Below are 16,173 nucleotides of genomic sequence, written 5' to 3'. Positions count from 1 at the left end.
TGAATGTCCGCTGGCAACATGCATCGTCAAGCAAACGCCTGTTTCGTGATAGCATCGGTTCAATTATTCCATAACAAAATGTAAAAATAGACTTAATCTAATGTTTACGGACAAATAGTAACTGATATCTATGGAACCTTTGTGCCAGTATCAAAATAGAAACTGATACTTTGCATTTTACCAACTAGTTTTTTTCAGAATAGTGATGTTAATACCCTTCCCCAAGAAAGCTGCATTGAATATCAATATTATTTCTAAGAAGCGTCTTGCATTAAAGTTGTTTGGCTAACTCCATCCATGATTGTTTTAGCCGTGGGAGGAAATGTGAATAACCGGAGAAAACCCAGATGAGGTGCTAACACTGACAACTCCACTCAGATAGATGTAATAATCACTTACTGCTCTGCCCAAATACTGGACACCTCGTATCAGTGTTGAATCAAAGCTTTGTCAAATGTATATTCGACTTGCTTGATTTTTAGAAGCGGTCATCAGAAATATTCAATATTTACTGTTAATATGTTTGGGTTGGGTTGGATGTCATTGCTAGGAAAATATCCATTGTGTGTTTTCCCATTATGGTAGAAACACTAGGCAGCATATCCTAACCGAGAGCTAACATTCCTGTTTAATTAAAATCAGAGTATCCTCCTCCGAGGCAACACGGCTGTTGTTATGTATTTGCCTTGCATTTATTCATTCATCCATAGTGAAATTGGAAGGCACATTGAATCGTTGTTTAAATAAATAGTTAAAATATATTCCAAGTTGGAAGAGGACGTGTTTTTGTCTCCATACAGCATAAGAAAACAAACGTTACGGAACAAAACAGCTACTCTAGTTGAGCTCTGAGCGGCGTTGTCAGTTCATAATCGTAAATTTTCCCTTGTCTGAGGTTTCCCTCTGGGTAAATAAAGGATTAGCGGTACCATTTCGGACTTAGGCCAAGGCCACATTTTCTCCGCCCGCCCGCACGCTGTGTGTGTGTGGTCTCCTTCGGCGTCTGTGGGAAGGTGCGTGAGCTGGAGGGCGAGCTCGACGCCGAACAGAAACGGCACGCCGAGACCATCAAGAGCCTGCGAAAGAACGAGCGGCGCATGAAGGAGCTCATCTTCCAAACGGACGAAGATCAGAAGAACCAGGCGCGCATGCAGGAGCTGGTTGAGAAGCTGCAGAGCAAGATCAAGACCTACAAGCGGCAGCTTGAGCTCGTGGTGAGGAGTCGCTCCCTAATGCTTTGCTGCTTTATCACCGCATCCCATAACCCCCATTCTCCGGATTTATAAGCAGTGGTTGGCACAGTAGGGGGCACATCCGGTGCATCCGCCAGTCACCTCGATCAAGCCATGGCACCTGGGTCTATCCCGTGACCTTCTGTCAGCGGCGAGCCTTTGACACTTCACGTGGCCTCAAAGTGCACCTGGCCTGGCACAGGTGCCGTGGTGACGTCACCGCCACTTAGTGGCAACTGACGGGTATTGGTATGTATGTGTGTGTGACCAGATTGGTGTGTGTGTGGGACCAGATTGGTGTGTGTGTGTGTGTGACCAGATTGGTGTGTGTGTGTGTGTGACCAGATTGGTATGACCGTTATTGGCAGTGGAGCGGTTATCGCTGCTGCGCCACGAAAATTGCCACCTGGGTTTGATTTCCTCTCACAGCCAACACCGGTGACGATCATCTGAACCGGTCCTGGGCCTCCCTTAGGTCGACTCAGCCTCAAATGAGTACCTGGTGCGGTGTGTAAAAACATCGCCACGGGGGAGACAAAGGCGTGGTGCTGGTCACCCACCCCATTGTGTGCCGTGCCGGCCTGCATAGGTGCTCGCTAACAGCACTTGCTCCAACAGTCTGTTAAGGCTACACGGGGGATATTCGTGTTTCTTATATACCGTTATTGACACCAGGCAAGGTTTCCGGGTGCGTCTTACTTTCCAGAGCTTTTTATAATCCGAAGAAGATGGCGATGCGACTGCGCAGGTATTCGCGGTGCTTACAGAGAGCGCATTGCAGCGCACCCTGGAATCCGATCAGCTATAAAGCTCTTTTTCACAGATGTCCCTTAGGGGCAACACAAAAACACGATACAAGAAAGGTAAACAAATCACCCGACACACATGCAAATGAAACTAAACCATCCCCATCCTACCAGGCAAAGCCCACGGAGGTATTATTAACTTGTTTTTCAGAAGCAACCTGGCCACCAATGATTGCTCAACAAAGTGGCTCGTCACGTGGAAAATTAATTGCGGCAAAATAACCGAAATAATCTCAATGCATGAGTCACTTGAAGCAACACGGGCCTCCTGCTGTACGTCTGTACAAACATGCGAGAAAGGAACCTCAGCGGCTAACATCGCGTGAATAATGCGGGAACGTTGCGAGATGCCGTTTCACAGGGAGGGTATTTTTAAACAGAGTGCCCTGCACGTTTGCACGGTAATTGTCGAAGTCGTTAGCGTGCTATGTTGAATTATCTTATCAGGCTGAGAAATGTTACCAGACAGGAATGTAAGGAGCTAAATATTATTTGGAATGTGCTCGAAATCGGTGGACATTGGTATCTGACCCCTTGCTTGACAAAAATGGAATCTGACCCTGGCCTAAAATGAGCACTGGGAAGCAACATGTGTTGTCACCCCTACATTGGCATCTTCAGTGGCTGGGCCGTGCTTAATCGGGGCTTGCAAACAATGCTTTTCCTCAGCAGCGTGAAAGGCTGTATGGGAGATTATTTCATGTATTTTTTTTTCAAAAAAATGAATGTTGAAAATAAGTGAAGCCTTGCAATAACGACAACAAAAAGCTGAGATGCAGGAATTTCACTCCGTCATTACCAAAATCAAGCACTCAGCTGTATTTAATGAAACTAAATATGACGGTAAAAGGTGCAGCGTTAAAACATCGCCTTTCTCATGCCACTGCTGGTGAGAATTGTATTTTATTGTTTTATTTTTATTATTGTATTATTTCCTTTCTACGTGACTTTACCGAAAGAACCAAGAAGATGAATCCCTGCAGTCACGAAAGCTTTAAATCGAAAAATCTCGCCACCATCCCAGTTTCCGAAACGATTGGACTCTCATCCGGCTTTAAACAAAGCATACGAACGAATGATTTGAACAAGTTCAAGTTCATTTATTAGGTATAGCTCTGTGAGCCATTCGGCTTTTGAATCGGGTGCAACCGCAACAAACAAAAAACAAAAACATGAACAAAAAAACATCTTAAAGTGAATATGTGACTGAGTGCAAACAGAAAATCCAAGAAAAGACAGCAAAATATTGCAGAAAAAAACACCGTACACCAACGCTGTGTGCAAAAATCCCAGTGGAATGCAAGTCAAACAACAAACAACAACAACCACAAGACAGCTTAAATTAAGGCCATCAGTCTAACTCTATACTACAACAAACAAACATGGCTAAACCAATACACTTTTCGAAATCACCAAAATAAAGCCATGAAAGCAATGAAACAGTGATCATAGGAACTGTGCAGGGCAATAAGGGGTTTTTTGGCCAAAAGCAACGGTCATAACTCGAATAATTATAAATTATGACGATATAAAGGGCATCTATTTGGTGTTTGAACATCTTGACACCTGTTGTATTGCCAGAAAGGGTCAAAGCTATTCTTATTTTTCATCAAAGTACCACATGTCAAAACAATAGTACTATAACAATAGCACCAAATGTCATGGCAATAGTACTATAACAATAGCGCACCACATGTCATAGCACGGAATGTGCGTGGCGAGAGAACTGGGTGCGTGGATGTAGGAGAGAGGTGAACGCAACCACCCGGTGTCCCGCAGGAGGAAGAGGCCAACACGAACCTGTCCAAGTACCGTAAGACCATTCATGAGCTGGACGAGGCGGAGGAGCGAGCCGACATTGCCGAGTCGGCGCTGGTCAAGATCCGCACCAAGAACCGCGGCTCGGCCGCCAAGGGCTTCTGCAGCTCGGTAGACCACGCTGGGAAAGATGCCGATGGCTAAATGTCCACCCCCTTGCTGTCTCTTCTCTTGTTCGTGCTTCATTTCTGGTACCTGTTATTCTACCATTCTACTTTTTTTCTCTTTTTCAAACGCCGCTTGTTTTTTTTAGCCTCTTCTCTGTGTGGGCCCGGGTTTGTTTTTTGAAATGTTCACACGGTGCTTTCCTTCGATGCTTCGTTTTTTGCGTCTGTGGTGAATTTACTTACGTGCACAACTTTAAACGAAGTAAATTAATGTCAATGAGTGTAATTTAGCAAACCTATTTAAACAATGGTTAAATGTCCGGCACTGCCAGTACATGTGTATAAAAGCAAGAGTTACAGCCGCTGTGAATGTCATCTTTTGAGAATTCAAATACGAAGGGAATGTCAACAGCTTAGGGCCCTCCAACACAACACATTTCCTTGTCCTTATCATTATCCCAGTCCAGCTATTACATTTGGTTTGTGTACTGCGGTCTCGACCATTATTTCTCAGCTTTGGATGGCCGTCCATTGTAATGGAATTCGATTTAGTAAAGTCCAAATATAACTGTGGTACACATAACCGCAAGGCCGTAGCCATGGAGTCAACATTGGGGGGGACCAAATCTTCCAGGGGGTCTGGGGGACCCCCCCCCCCAGAAAAAAAATCAAATTTGAAAATAATTTCCTGCCTAAAAATTTTAAAAAATTCACTAACACATAAGATGGACTTTTTTTTTTACAATAATGTCTAATAGTGTATTGTATTATATTGCTCTGTTTTTTCTTTTTACCTTTTCTTATTTCATTGTATGTAATGGCAGAGACTAGGGATTAATAAAGTACAACCATAACCACAATCATATAAACAGAAATCTATTTTATAGCAATATATTGGGGGGGACATTTTGAGCATATATATTATAATTGCGGCCTTGCATAACCGCCCATATCTCCCAACCTCCTTCCCACTTCTAAAGTGTTTATTTCTTTATGAAGCTGTATCCATGTTAAAATAAATAACCTTCGAAACACGTTAGCTCACGTGACACTCAAACTTGAATCTGGCTACGCATCGGCGATAGTTGACTTTGCGTGTGGCTACAGTTGACTTATTTATCAGGTGGGCACGGTTTGCTTTACGATTTAGGTGTGCCTCTTTGACTAAGCTCTGCTGGCATTAACTCAGCCATGTGAATGACCAGGATGTGTGCCCAGTGTAAAAACAAAGCAGACAATCAAGCCGTTCTCGGGTGACGTGGAGTTGTTGCTGCCACTTGCACAAAGTGAAACGACGTCGTTCCTGTAGAAACGGTACAATTTCCTATAAAGGGGAAAAACACCCGTCATTTATTTGCAATTTTCCATTTCTTTTGCAGGGTTACAACTCGCCACACCTCTCCAATTCCAGGGCTCCCAGCTCCCTGGCGACAATGGATGATGACTACATGTGACCACAGTACAGCACCAGCAGTTGTGTTTTCTCTACCATGCAGTAGAAGGCGGACAAAGGCAAGCTGTGCTTATGCATGTATGTTGAACTTCTTTCGCGGGGAAAGACAACAAACTCGACACAAAAAGCAGAATAGAAAGAGCATCACAGCGCTTCATTTCAGCATGAACAGCCCTGAACAACCCTCCCGGAATTATGTTGGCACACGCCACATCCATCGCGCTGAGTTTGTGCTCCATAATTTGCTCGTAGGATCATAGCAAACATCGGCCACAATTATAAAGGAAGGTCATGGATAGGCGGCGCCGTTCACTGCCATGCCTGCTCTGAGACCAGTCGAACAGCGTTACGTGAAATAATTAATAAGTGAGATATTCATTGGTTATTTCGGTAAATTCACGTAGGTAGAAAATTTATATATCACGACGTTTCGATCGCAACACAAGCAACCGTCATCAGGTGAGACACGTCGTGATCTATTAATTTTCTACCCACGTGACTTTACTGAACGAACCAAAGAGTATGGATTCCTGCAGTCACGAAAGCTGCAAATCAAGATTGAGTGAGATGTGACGACAATGCTTGTTTATGTCCGAAGCAGTGTCTTTGTATCAGAAATTTCCCCTTTTCTACCCCTCCCCCGCCATCATCACTGCCCTGTAAGCACGTGCTGGTTTCTACACTATGGGAACCTCATTTGCCAGTAAAAAATATGATAATTGGTTCTTTACCATAGTGTAGATGCTTGCCCCGAGCTCTCATACTCTGATGGTGCATTGTCTTTGAGTTGTGCGCCTTTTGGCGTCATCTGGTCCAACCCATATGAGACTAGGCTCTAAGGAAAGCTGTCTCGGGTGTGGATCAATCAACTTTAAGGACAGTGCACATTATCAGAGTTATGTTCTTTTGTTTGTATTATGACTGCAGGTATTGCGGTCTATGCAAACATGACTCCTTGTAAAAAGGTGTCAGTTTTGTTGCCAGATAGAAGGGTAAAGAACCAATTATCACGTGCTGGTTATATCAGAACTGGTTTATGTTACCGAATTAGGTGGGCTTATACTGTATCCAGATTCCACTGCGTCACTGCAGATAGACCCCCTTAAAACAGCTGTAGAGCAACGATTCATTTCAACTGAACTGTTCATTGTACTCACTCTGGAACAATTTACACTGCAAGCTTTGTTATGTTTGTTTTTTTACGACCAAGAAACCGCCCTGTAATATGTTGTAATCTAAGGGGGCGAAACGCATGACACAGTACGCTCGCAATAAAACAACCGCTGTGTGTTTCTTTTAAAAAGTGCTAGTTGTGTAACCAAACACACAAACGTATGTTTTCTACTAAATAACATATTTATAGTGGCGGTGTTTCTCCACCCAAAATGAAAACTGACCATTGCTGCAATATAACTGCTCCACTGCCACCTTGGGGTGTATCACCACGTGTAATTGGTCAATTCACAACGGTCACCTGATGTAACCGAGTCTGTTAAAGAGTCGTCTTGTAACCCATAAGTGTGTAAATACAAAATAGCTTCTATGCAATGTTACCAATATTAATCAGAGGTGACAAAATAAACAAGAGAACATACTTGCTTGAGTGCACGAAGTGTCATTTTTATGCAAAGCACCATAATGTATGCGTATTGCACATACGGGTCCATATGAATAATAGATTAACAGGACATCTGCGTTGTTACACTGAGAACTCAACACTTAAGTTAGAGCTTCGAAATGTCTGCACAGTATTAAAAGCTACATGCAGTGGTCACATGCGTATTTATATTGGACCAAATTTCCCACGAGTGAAAAAACACGATTGTTAATGTGAAAAACAGATACAAAATCAGTCCCAGGCAGTGCATAACTTAATACCAAACACTGTCTCAATCATTTTTAATGGTTCTGCATCATCATGTCCTTGGGACCAAAATACCATGGGTGGAAAAAACCCGATTTTTCCAGCGGCAGGCATCGGGTTTTTTTTTTAATACAATTAAACCCAATTTCGGGGAATTAAAACCTGGTTTAATGAATACGAAACTCTGATAGGCTTAGGCTGCTTCCTTGTCGGTGCTGCTATCGTACTCGGGGCCGTCGGGCACGGGGTAGTCGTAGAATGCGGCGGGCAGGTTGGTGTTGATGAACGAGCTTCTCCACAATCGTGGGCGCCAGTGAGTTCCTTGGCTTGGAATGGATGAAGCCCATCGTTGAGAAGTGCGGTTCTGCAATTAGAACCAACTAAACCGGATTTTTCCCAATCTCAGATGATCGGGTTTAATATAAAAAGACAATTAAACCCGATTGTAAAAAACCCGACTGTGCCACCCTTGCAAAATACCTTTAAAAACATCAACATTTCGTAAACATCGTGTAAACAACATATGCAGGCACCCTTCCAGGCCACCAGGTGGCATCTCGCTCTTTCGAGTTTTCTCACTCGGGACAACAACTCCGAGGCCGATAGCGGCAAGGATGCGAGCGAAGACACGTGCGGCGAGAGATGGAAGCGAGATTAAATCAGAGATGTTCGTAAGCCACGGGCTGGACAAGACCAACTAAGGTAAGGACGGAGTGGCAGAGAATGTGGCAGGCGTTTGCGTAGCCGTGAGAAGTTAGAGGCTGATAAACAGTTTTTTGGGAGCAATATCTAGACTGAATCTAACTTGAATACTATAGAGCAGTGCCGGATTATTCTCGTAGTAAAAGTAGCTACACATGTAGTAACTACGGGCCCCGCATTTTCAAGGGCCCCGCGCTAATTGCTTTCAAGCCATCAATTCCGGTTCAGTGATTCTGCACTTGCTCTAATATTATAGTACTATACCGCCTTCAACTTTTATGAACGACTGGGTGTTTAAGGTTAGCGATTTATCATATTATCCGGCTGTATAGCTTATGAAAAAATAATTTACTATGCAAGTTAAACTTTTGTGTGCTTTAATATGTGTTTTGTTAATTTAGGGCCCCTTTATAACATGCTACAGGCTCCGCATTAGCTTAATCAGGCTTGGTGGATGAGTGGTTGAAGAGCACACGGAATGTAAGACATTTTCTTTTTTCCCATGTTCAAACGTCTTCAGGACAAATTGAACCACAAAACACGGCGCGCTTCGGATAAGAACGCGGCTGCTCAGAAGAATAAAAATGGGCTCAGATCCAGCTCGCTCGGCTCAATTTATTACGACACAAATAGAACCGTGGCGCTGGCTGGAAAGCAGCAAGGATATCACGCGGTGCTTTGCCCACGGCAAAAGCAGATGTTCTGAACGGAGAGGACAAAAACACAATCGTCAGAGATATGTTCTGGTTTCCTGTTTGTTCGATTTGCCCGTCAATCATCATTACCCACCGTGATTTTCCCGTTTGCTTGAATTTGCCGGAAGTGGCTTCCATGCACAGAACTGTGGCGTATTCATGATTTGCTGGAAGGTGCTCATTCCCACTAGCTCATGCATGATGGCTCAACCCATCAGCGTCCCTTAACCCATCGTCCATTGCGCGAAATTGCAAACAGCTAACGGGGCTAATCACAATAGGGCTGATCACAATAGGGCTTCTCCAGCTAAAGGACATGTGGAAGTACAGTACACTACTGATAGTTTACCAAATAAAAGTCTTTGGAAAGGAGGTAACGCGCATAATTGAACAGGAGCGAAATGCCAATGTCGAGGTCTGATATGGCTACAGGAGACAGTTCGCGTGGGCTTGCTATTCCTTCATTGAAGGCGCGTCGACTGGCAGTGGTTTACTGCTGTGCTCCATCGTGTGAGTTGCATGACCAACGTTGGCGCTTGTGTCTATTAGGTCTTTAACGGCCTTGTTGGTGTTCTGATGCGATCGATGGCAACGACCAGCGTCTTCGAGGTAGAATGTCAAAGCCAGGAGGAGAATGCAGTGTTTGGGCCTCCGATTGAGGTGCGCGTCTTGTGCCGACAACCATTTCTCGAGTTTCTTTGTGGCTTCGTCATTTTTCGAGTACCATCCATTTGTGTGGTGGTGGTGGTGGGAGCTGGGTGAGGTGACTGCTGGGCAGAGGTCGGTGATGGCCATGCCTTATTCGGGAGCTTGTATTCATTCATTGATGACCATCGTATTATCTACTGCCGTAAGTTATTGTTGGTGCGCCGTCAATTTTTGGTGGTAGACTTTGGGTCTCATGAAGGTGGCGAGGGAGGGCCATCTTTCGGGGTGGTACATGACGACAACAAGGATGTAACATCTTCTTGGTTCTTTGGGTAAAGGCACGTAGAAGGGAAGTAATAAAATAATATAATAAAATAATTATATTATTTTATTGTATTATTTTATTATGTTTTATTTTTATTATTTTATTACTTCCCTTCTACGTGACTTTACCGAAAGAACCAAGAAGATGAATCCCTGCAGTCACGAAAGCTTTAAATCGAAGGATGTAACAACCATTTATTTTATAACTTAACCATCCGCATGCTGTCCTTAACGTGGTTGTCCTGCAAGGCAACGTCCGTGTTGTTTTCCCTGATGGGTTTCTGGCCTCAAAGTCACATTTAGGTCTTTGAGCGCCCGTCATTGTTTAGTTGGTACACAGGAATGCCATGTCCGGTCTCGGTTTGTGGCCCTTTCGATGGCCGTTTTTCTGCATTTAGCACCGCTGATCCCCTCAAAATTCTCATTGACCTGTCCATTTTTCGTCAGATGACGGTAATTTGTTGTGATTAAGGCGACACGAAATCGCGTAACAAGATCGGCTGCAAGAAGGCCACCACCGTCTCCCACCTAGGGGAGCCATCATCTGGAGTTGTCTGATTCGCGTTCCTCTGAACTTCGCCTTGTCTGCCACAGCGCGTTTGGGCCACACCATCCAATGGGCGTTGTTCCCCAACAGCCCGAGTTTTTAGATTGTTACTTTGCGATGTTGGGAATCGCGCCTCAGTCTTTTCAGTTTAAAATACAGGACGTGAGCACCGTGGGAACTACTTTATAACATGTTGACATTCCAGTCACATTTCAACGTGCTCTCTATAATTGCTGTGTATAAAGGTTTTGCTAAAAATATTTTTTTATCATAAATAAATCGTTTTCATTACTTGCCGATAGAAATGTTATTTTGCCCATGTACTCTATTTGCATTTGTTTTTCTGTCATTCGTTTTAGTCTGTTTTTACCCACATTATTTTTAATTGTTGAATTAGCTTTTAAAAGCACATTTTGACGTAAAAATTGTAGTTTTAGTGCCGTTTTCCAGTTTCGTAGCACTTTTCGATCGCTTGCGCTTGATATCGTCGTGATTTTGCGGTAAACTGCTGGTACTGCAGCTTAAACGTCGAAACCTCGGTGGAGTCCTTTACTTGCAGTATAATTAGGCTTTGATTGAGGTTCCCAATAAAAGAGCGCCCCCTAGCGGCAATGTTTGTATTGGATGCAAAAAAAATGTTTTTTTGCTCTCTCGTCTCCTCCTGTGTCACCTCGCTATCTTCTCTCAGCATCTAATTCTGCCTTCATTTCGTGTCTTGCCCTTCCCTCACTTCTGTAGGTTCACTCACAATACCGGCATGTTTATTTGTCTTTAATGTTCGGCTGAATTTGTTGACACAACATCATCTCTGGTGCACCGACGACACCACGCGGCCGTGACAACGGCGCCTTGTGACGTCAACGCGTGACGAGATTACGCGATGACGTCATGACGCCGATGATGACGCCATGACGCAGGTGATTACGCCATGACGCAATTGCAAAATAAAAAAATGTGCAAAACGAATATCGCTGTGGGGGTTCGAACCCGGGACCGCGGGACGCCTTCAGTTAGAAACAACCAAAGTATCCACTGGACCAGTGTGATTTTGTCAAAGGAAACGCTGCTCTCTCTCTGATTATTAAATAATTGCCTTGCTCAATTTCCCAACTTTAATTGCAGTGCTAGTTTGCATAAAATAATCAACGGTACTTGTTGATTGTGTTCATTTTCCCCCCAAAAAACTTTTCATTAAATAAAAAAACGCTGGTTTTGAACTCGCGACCTCCCAGTTGGCAGCCCCCCCCACCCAGCCCCTCCCTGCACGACGGACGGACACAATAATCCCCTGTGGGCTGGTGTACCTAGGAGGTTCCTACCAGTAACAAACGCTCCCCCACAGAAGGCAACTCGCCTCACCCACCGAAATCTCTGGCGAGGGCACTAAAACCCAAATCATGTGTGCGCGCGTGTGTTTGGGGTGTCCACATCTGGACACATTCCCGTCAGTGAGCGCCTCCGGCGGGCAGGGCTACGCTGGCTGGGTCACGGAGCCCGCAGCGTGCCCAGCCACCGCGTGCCCAAGCAGCTTCTGTTGGGCCGGATAGAGGGGGTGCCAGAGGTCGCAAACGGGTTTTGATTCCTTACCCGTACCCGGCCGCACCAGGGTCGCAAATGGGTACCCGTACCCGGCCGGGTACCCGTACCCTACCCGAAATGAGCGACAAACGGTTACTCACCGGTGACTCACGGCCTACCCGTACCCGGCCGGGTACGGGTAGCCGGGTATCGGGTAGGGTACGGGTATCGAGTACCCGGTTGCGACCTCTGGGGGGTGCTAAACGGGCACGGCACGGGCTGGAAAAGAGATGGAGCTGATGCGGTACGAGAGGAAGTGGAGCTGAGTGGACTTGCCGATGACCGGTACCAGCGGTGGTCAACATCGGCCTCTGTGGAGGAGGCTCGTGAAGGACGCTGCTGCTGCTGGGCAGTCGGAGGCAGTCGCCCTCCAGCAACAACGGAGGTCAGAGGGCATGCAGCAAGTTGGCACTGTGGGGGGCACAGCTGGTGCATCTGCCGGTCATCTCAGTCAAGTCAACTCATGGCACCTGGGCGTGTCCCATGACCTGTCGGCGGGAATTCGACACTTCATGTGGCTTCAAGGTGCACCTGGCCTGGCACAGGCGACGTGGTGACGTCGCCGTCACTAAGTAGAGAACGGCGAGTTTTGTTTTTTGGGGCAAAATGTGGGTATTGTACTAACCAACCTCTTCCCAGATTCTTGACCTCTTCTGCCAGCAGTGGCTTGAGCAGAGCAATTGCAGGGCTGCATCTTTGGCCCATTTACTTTCCTGGGAATTTAGACACCCTGTTTGATCAACAAAGAATGTGATTTCCATTCCGTTGTGGGATTGGCTGTGAGACAATCCGTTTATGACTTCCTCTCTTAGACCGAATACAGTTGGCGCTATTGTTTTGGCGATTCCCAGGCACTCTCTTGAGTCGACAGGGCAGACCCCAACCACGTGGGACGGCGGTGTCAGCTTGGGAGGAGGTTATTTGAGTTTAACTCTCGGTATAAACCAAAATCCTTGGGATAATATGCCGATCGTAGAACATTTCAAATGAATTGTCAAAACAATGACACGATGAAAGGAAAATAGTGTGAACAGTAAGCCTGACTAAAGTCGGCTTAAAAAACGAGTACGGTATGTTTAACTTTTTGACAGGTTCCTTTTTGCTTTCGGGGTTACCATACGTGGCCACTCTACCACCTCCAATAGGCACTTTGATGATACACAATGTCATGATTATACATCCACAGTTAGCCACATGCAAAGGTTGCAAGAGTTGGTCTCATTTTATTTGTGACAAGCACGTGCACTAGCCACAGTCTAATTTGAAAATAACCACTAATTAAACAATGTAAACTGCGATGATTGTTTACCACCATAGAGAACTTGAGTTCATAGCTGGGCTACGGTTAACATGAGTGGTGTGTGTGATATCAATTGATCACCAACCCACACTGACCAAGTGTGCTGATGTATGCACAAACAACCCATTTTACCCAGCAGTAGATTGACGAATGGCTGTAATAAATAAGGAAAGAACATTGGATGAAGACAGTTGCAATGAAAATATGATTAATTTGGGACAGGCAAGTGTGCTAACGATTGGGGGGCTTGGCTAGTAACATCCCTTACAGCCAGACAGAAAGTAAGATTTATAATTGTGGACATTTGTTTCAAATTTATCGTATGCCCTGAAAATGTGCATACCTTGTCAGGAACAGACATCGTTGGATTGTTAATAATGTTCAATGTATGGCAGTTAAACTGAGATGTGCGTAAACGATGGGGTTATTTCCCATGTTTTAGTTTGCGTGCAATACAATGCTTGCAAATGTGCTTTGTCAAATCTCGTTCGTCAGGTTTACAAGTGCCTGCGTCAGGCGTGGCTAATGTAATGTGAGTGGCACATTCTCGAGATAACTTAGATTTTACGTAAGCCAGAGGGGCTTACATTGTTTTAACTCTGACTACACTGGTAAACATCAACATACTTCTGCATTGTCTGTCCCAAAGTTACTTTTTATAACGTATGAATGCAGTACTGTAATAATATCCCAACTCATCAGTACAATAATGGAATTAGGTTTGCTTTGAAATATATAAGTTAACATAATAGCTACACAGTACAGCTGAACTTTATTCGCACCGTACGTAGCCAACCGTGCTAATTGGAGGTGCGGGGAAGGACAACCAAGTAAACACAAAAAGTAGTTCTAAAAAAATGTGCTTTCAATCTTGATGGTTTAAAAGTGCATCGCTCTCAGTGGCGCATCTGAAAGCGCGGTTCCATCGCTGTTAATTTAAAAGGTTTCACTAGATCAGGCACACGCAGGGCGATTTGGTCCGTGACCAACGTTGTAAGTACAATCACATCATCTAAGTGTACTGTAATGTGTGTGAAACGTTGTGCTATGAAGGGCCATTGCCCAAAACGTCGCAATTGTATGCTTTTTTTTCCAAGAACACTTATTGACGAACGCTTTTTTTGTTATACAGAAGAGAGTTTTGGCAGCATGTTGGATATCCATACCAAACAAAACTATGTAAATGTTTGTGTTTGCAATGCGAATTACTGTATCTGATATACCTTTTGATGGAAGCGATATAGTGGTGTAAAATCGTTGTTTGGGGATGTCGAGGCAAAACGTAAGAGCTTTAGTACAAATTATATCTTCTGTGGTTTTGGGCAGGAATTGGTCGTGTTGGTTTTAGCTTTTATGATAACCTTTAAATGTTACGCAGTTTGCGTACCAATATTCCCAATTAAAGAGTAACCACGCGTTAAAACGCATTTGTATGCGAATATTAAAGTTAAACTCCAGCGTTAAACATTGAATATGTGAGTAGGAAGGAAAGCGATATTTGTTTAGTCCTCGAGTGTATAATTTACTTCAAGGATTAACATTGAATTTCACGTGTTTTACGTGTACTCCAATGTAGTTGAAGATTAACATCGGCATAGGCCGGATGTAATGCCATTTACTTTGATAACAGCTACTGTATGTTGAAGATAAACAAAGCTGCGGGCAGTGGTGATGTTGGTTAAACAAATGACCCAAAGTGTGTACTTTTCTACACGATTGTAATTCCTACAATACAGCAATTTAATTATTGAATAGATAGATATATGCGTGGAGTTTTACACTGAGAAACGAACCAAGCCAAGACCCACACGGATCAGAGATCTCACGCAAACTATAGGCATCGTTTTGATAGTTAAGGGAAGAAAGTTCGAGTGGCTTGTGGGCTTGGAGCAAAAGGCATCGCTCGAAGGGACGGTGGTTGGTGTCGAGACTAATGACGGAGTGGGAGCCAAAGGAGAGAATCCGCCTGAGCGTACTGCACCGTGGAGATGGAGCGAGGAAATATATCAGCGTGTTCCTGGTTCTTTCGGTAAAGTCACGTAGAAGGGAAGTAATAAAATAATAAAAATAAAACATAATAATAAGACATAATAATAAAACATAATAAAATAATTATCTTCTTATTATGTTTTATTTTTTATTATTTTATTACTTCCCTTCTACGTGACTTTACCGAAAGACCCAAGAATATGAATCCCTGCAGTCACGAAAGCTTTAAATCGAAATATCAGCGTGTGTGCAGGAGCTCGATGGGCTGTTGCAACGCAATACCATGAGAGATGGAAACTTCTTGGGAAGACCGTCATCCAGCATGGATAGATCTTGGTTGATGAGGGTTATACAATGTGACACGGATCACGAGCACTTAATGCGCTTTCTAGATCAACATTCGGCTATCTTACAACAGTCTGTTAGGGTGGTTTTGTGTTTGATGGCCACTTGTTCCTTACATCACAGAACATATTCTTCTTAATTTGAAATGCCCCATAGCCGTGTCACTACCGTCTAAGAAATAAAAACAAATCTTCGTTCTGTATCACCATATAAATTAATATATTGCATGCTTATTTAGACCTTTGCACTATTGGCCTTCCAGAGTCCAGACATATGTTAAGCAGGTGCATGTCACATTTGCGAACCAAATACTGCTAGTTAAAAAAACACATCTCTTTGTACATCCACTGCTGAATAAAAGCCCCACCAACCTGTACCAATCTATGGTGTCGCTTGACCAAGTGTCACCACCCTGTTCAGTGTTGTTGAAGAGGGGTGGCCCCAGGACCAATCCAAATACGTTATCCCTGGCTGGAAATTGAACTCCGATCTCCAAGTTCATAGCACAGTGTGCTAATCACTCGTGGTTTATCAAATGTTTTTGGGAAGAGCAATTCCTCGAAACGACGGTGCCCTGCTAGCACAAAAAAACAAGTTTCATAATACAGTAACTCGAATTCGTTTCATAATAACTCGAATTCGTTTCGTGCTACGCATTGCAAACCATGTACACATTTATTGTGGTGTTTCTCTGGCGCTTGTGCAGCCCGTACTTTTTGTTGAATGATGTATATGTTATATTTCATGGCGCAAACGATGAACATG

At 44.1% G+C, this 16,173-nt stretch overlaps 1 protein-coding gene across 1 annotated transcript in view; it reads left to right on the top strand.

The window, feature by feature from the left end:
• Positions 1-7,010, top strand: part of LOC144722433 (myosin-16-like) — an 81,665-nt gene extending 74,655 nt beyond the window's left edge. The window contains exons 42-44 of the mRNA XM_078600698.1: positions 1,014-1,214; positions 3,818-3,967; positions 5,343-7,010. Of these exons, the coding sequence (XP_078456824.1) occupies positions 1,014-1,214; positions 3,818-3,967; positions 5,343-5,417 (426 nt within the window). The 3' untranslated portion in view covers positions 5,418-7,010. The remainder of the gene's footprint in view (positions 1-1,013; positions 1,215-3,817; positions 3,968-5,342) is intronic.
• The last annotated feature ends 9,163 nt before the right edge of the window (positions 7,011-16,173 follow it).

The sequence above is a fragment of the Lampetra planeri genome, chromosome 1 (assembly GCF_965212315.1).
Source record: "Lampetra planeri chromosome 1, kcLamPlan1.2.h2, whole genome shotgun sequence".
In the NCBI taxonomy this organism is placed as follows: Eukaryota; Metazoa; Chordata; class Hyperoartia; order Petromyzontiformes; family Petromyzontidae; genus Lampetra; species Lampetra planeri.
This window is presented reverse-complemented; position numbering and strand designations above follow the sequence as displayed.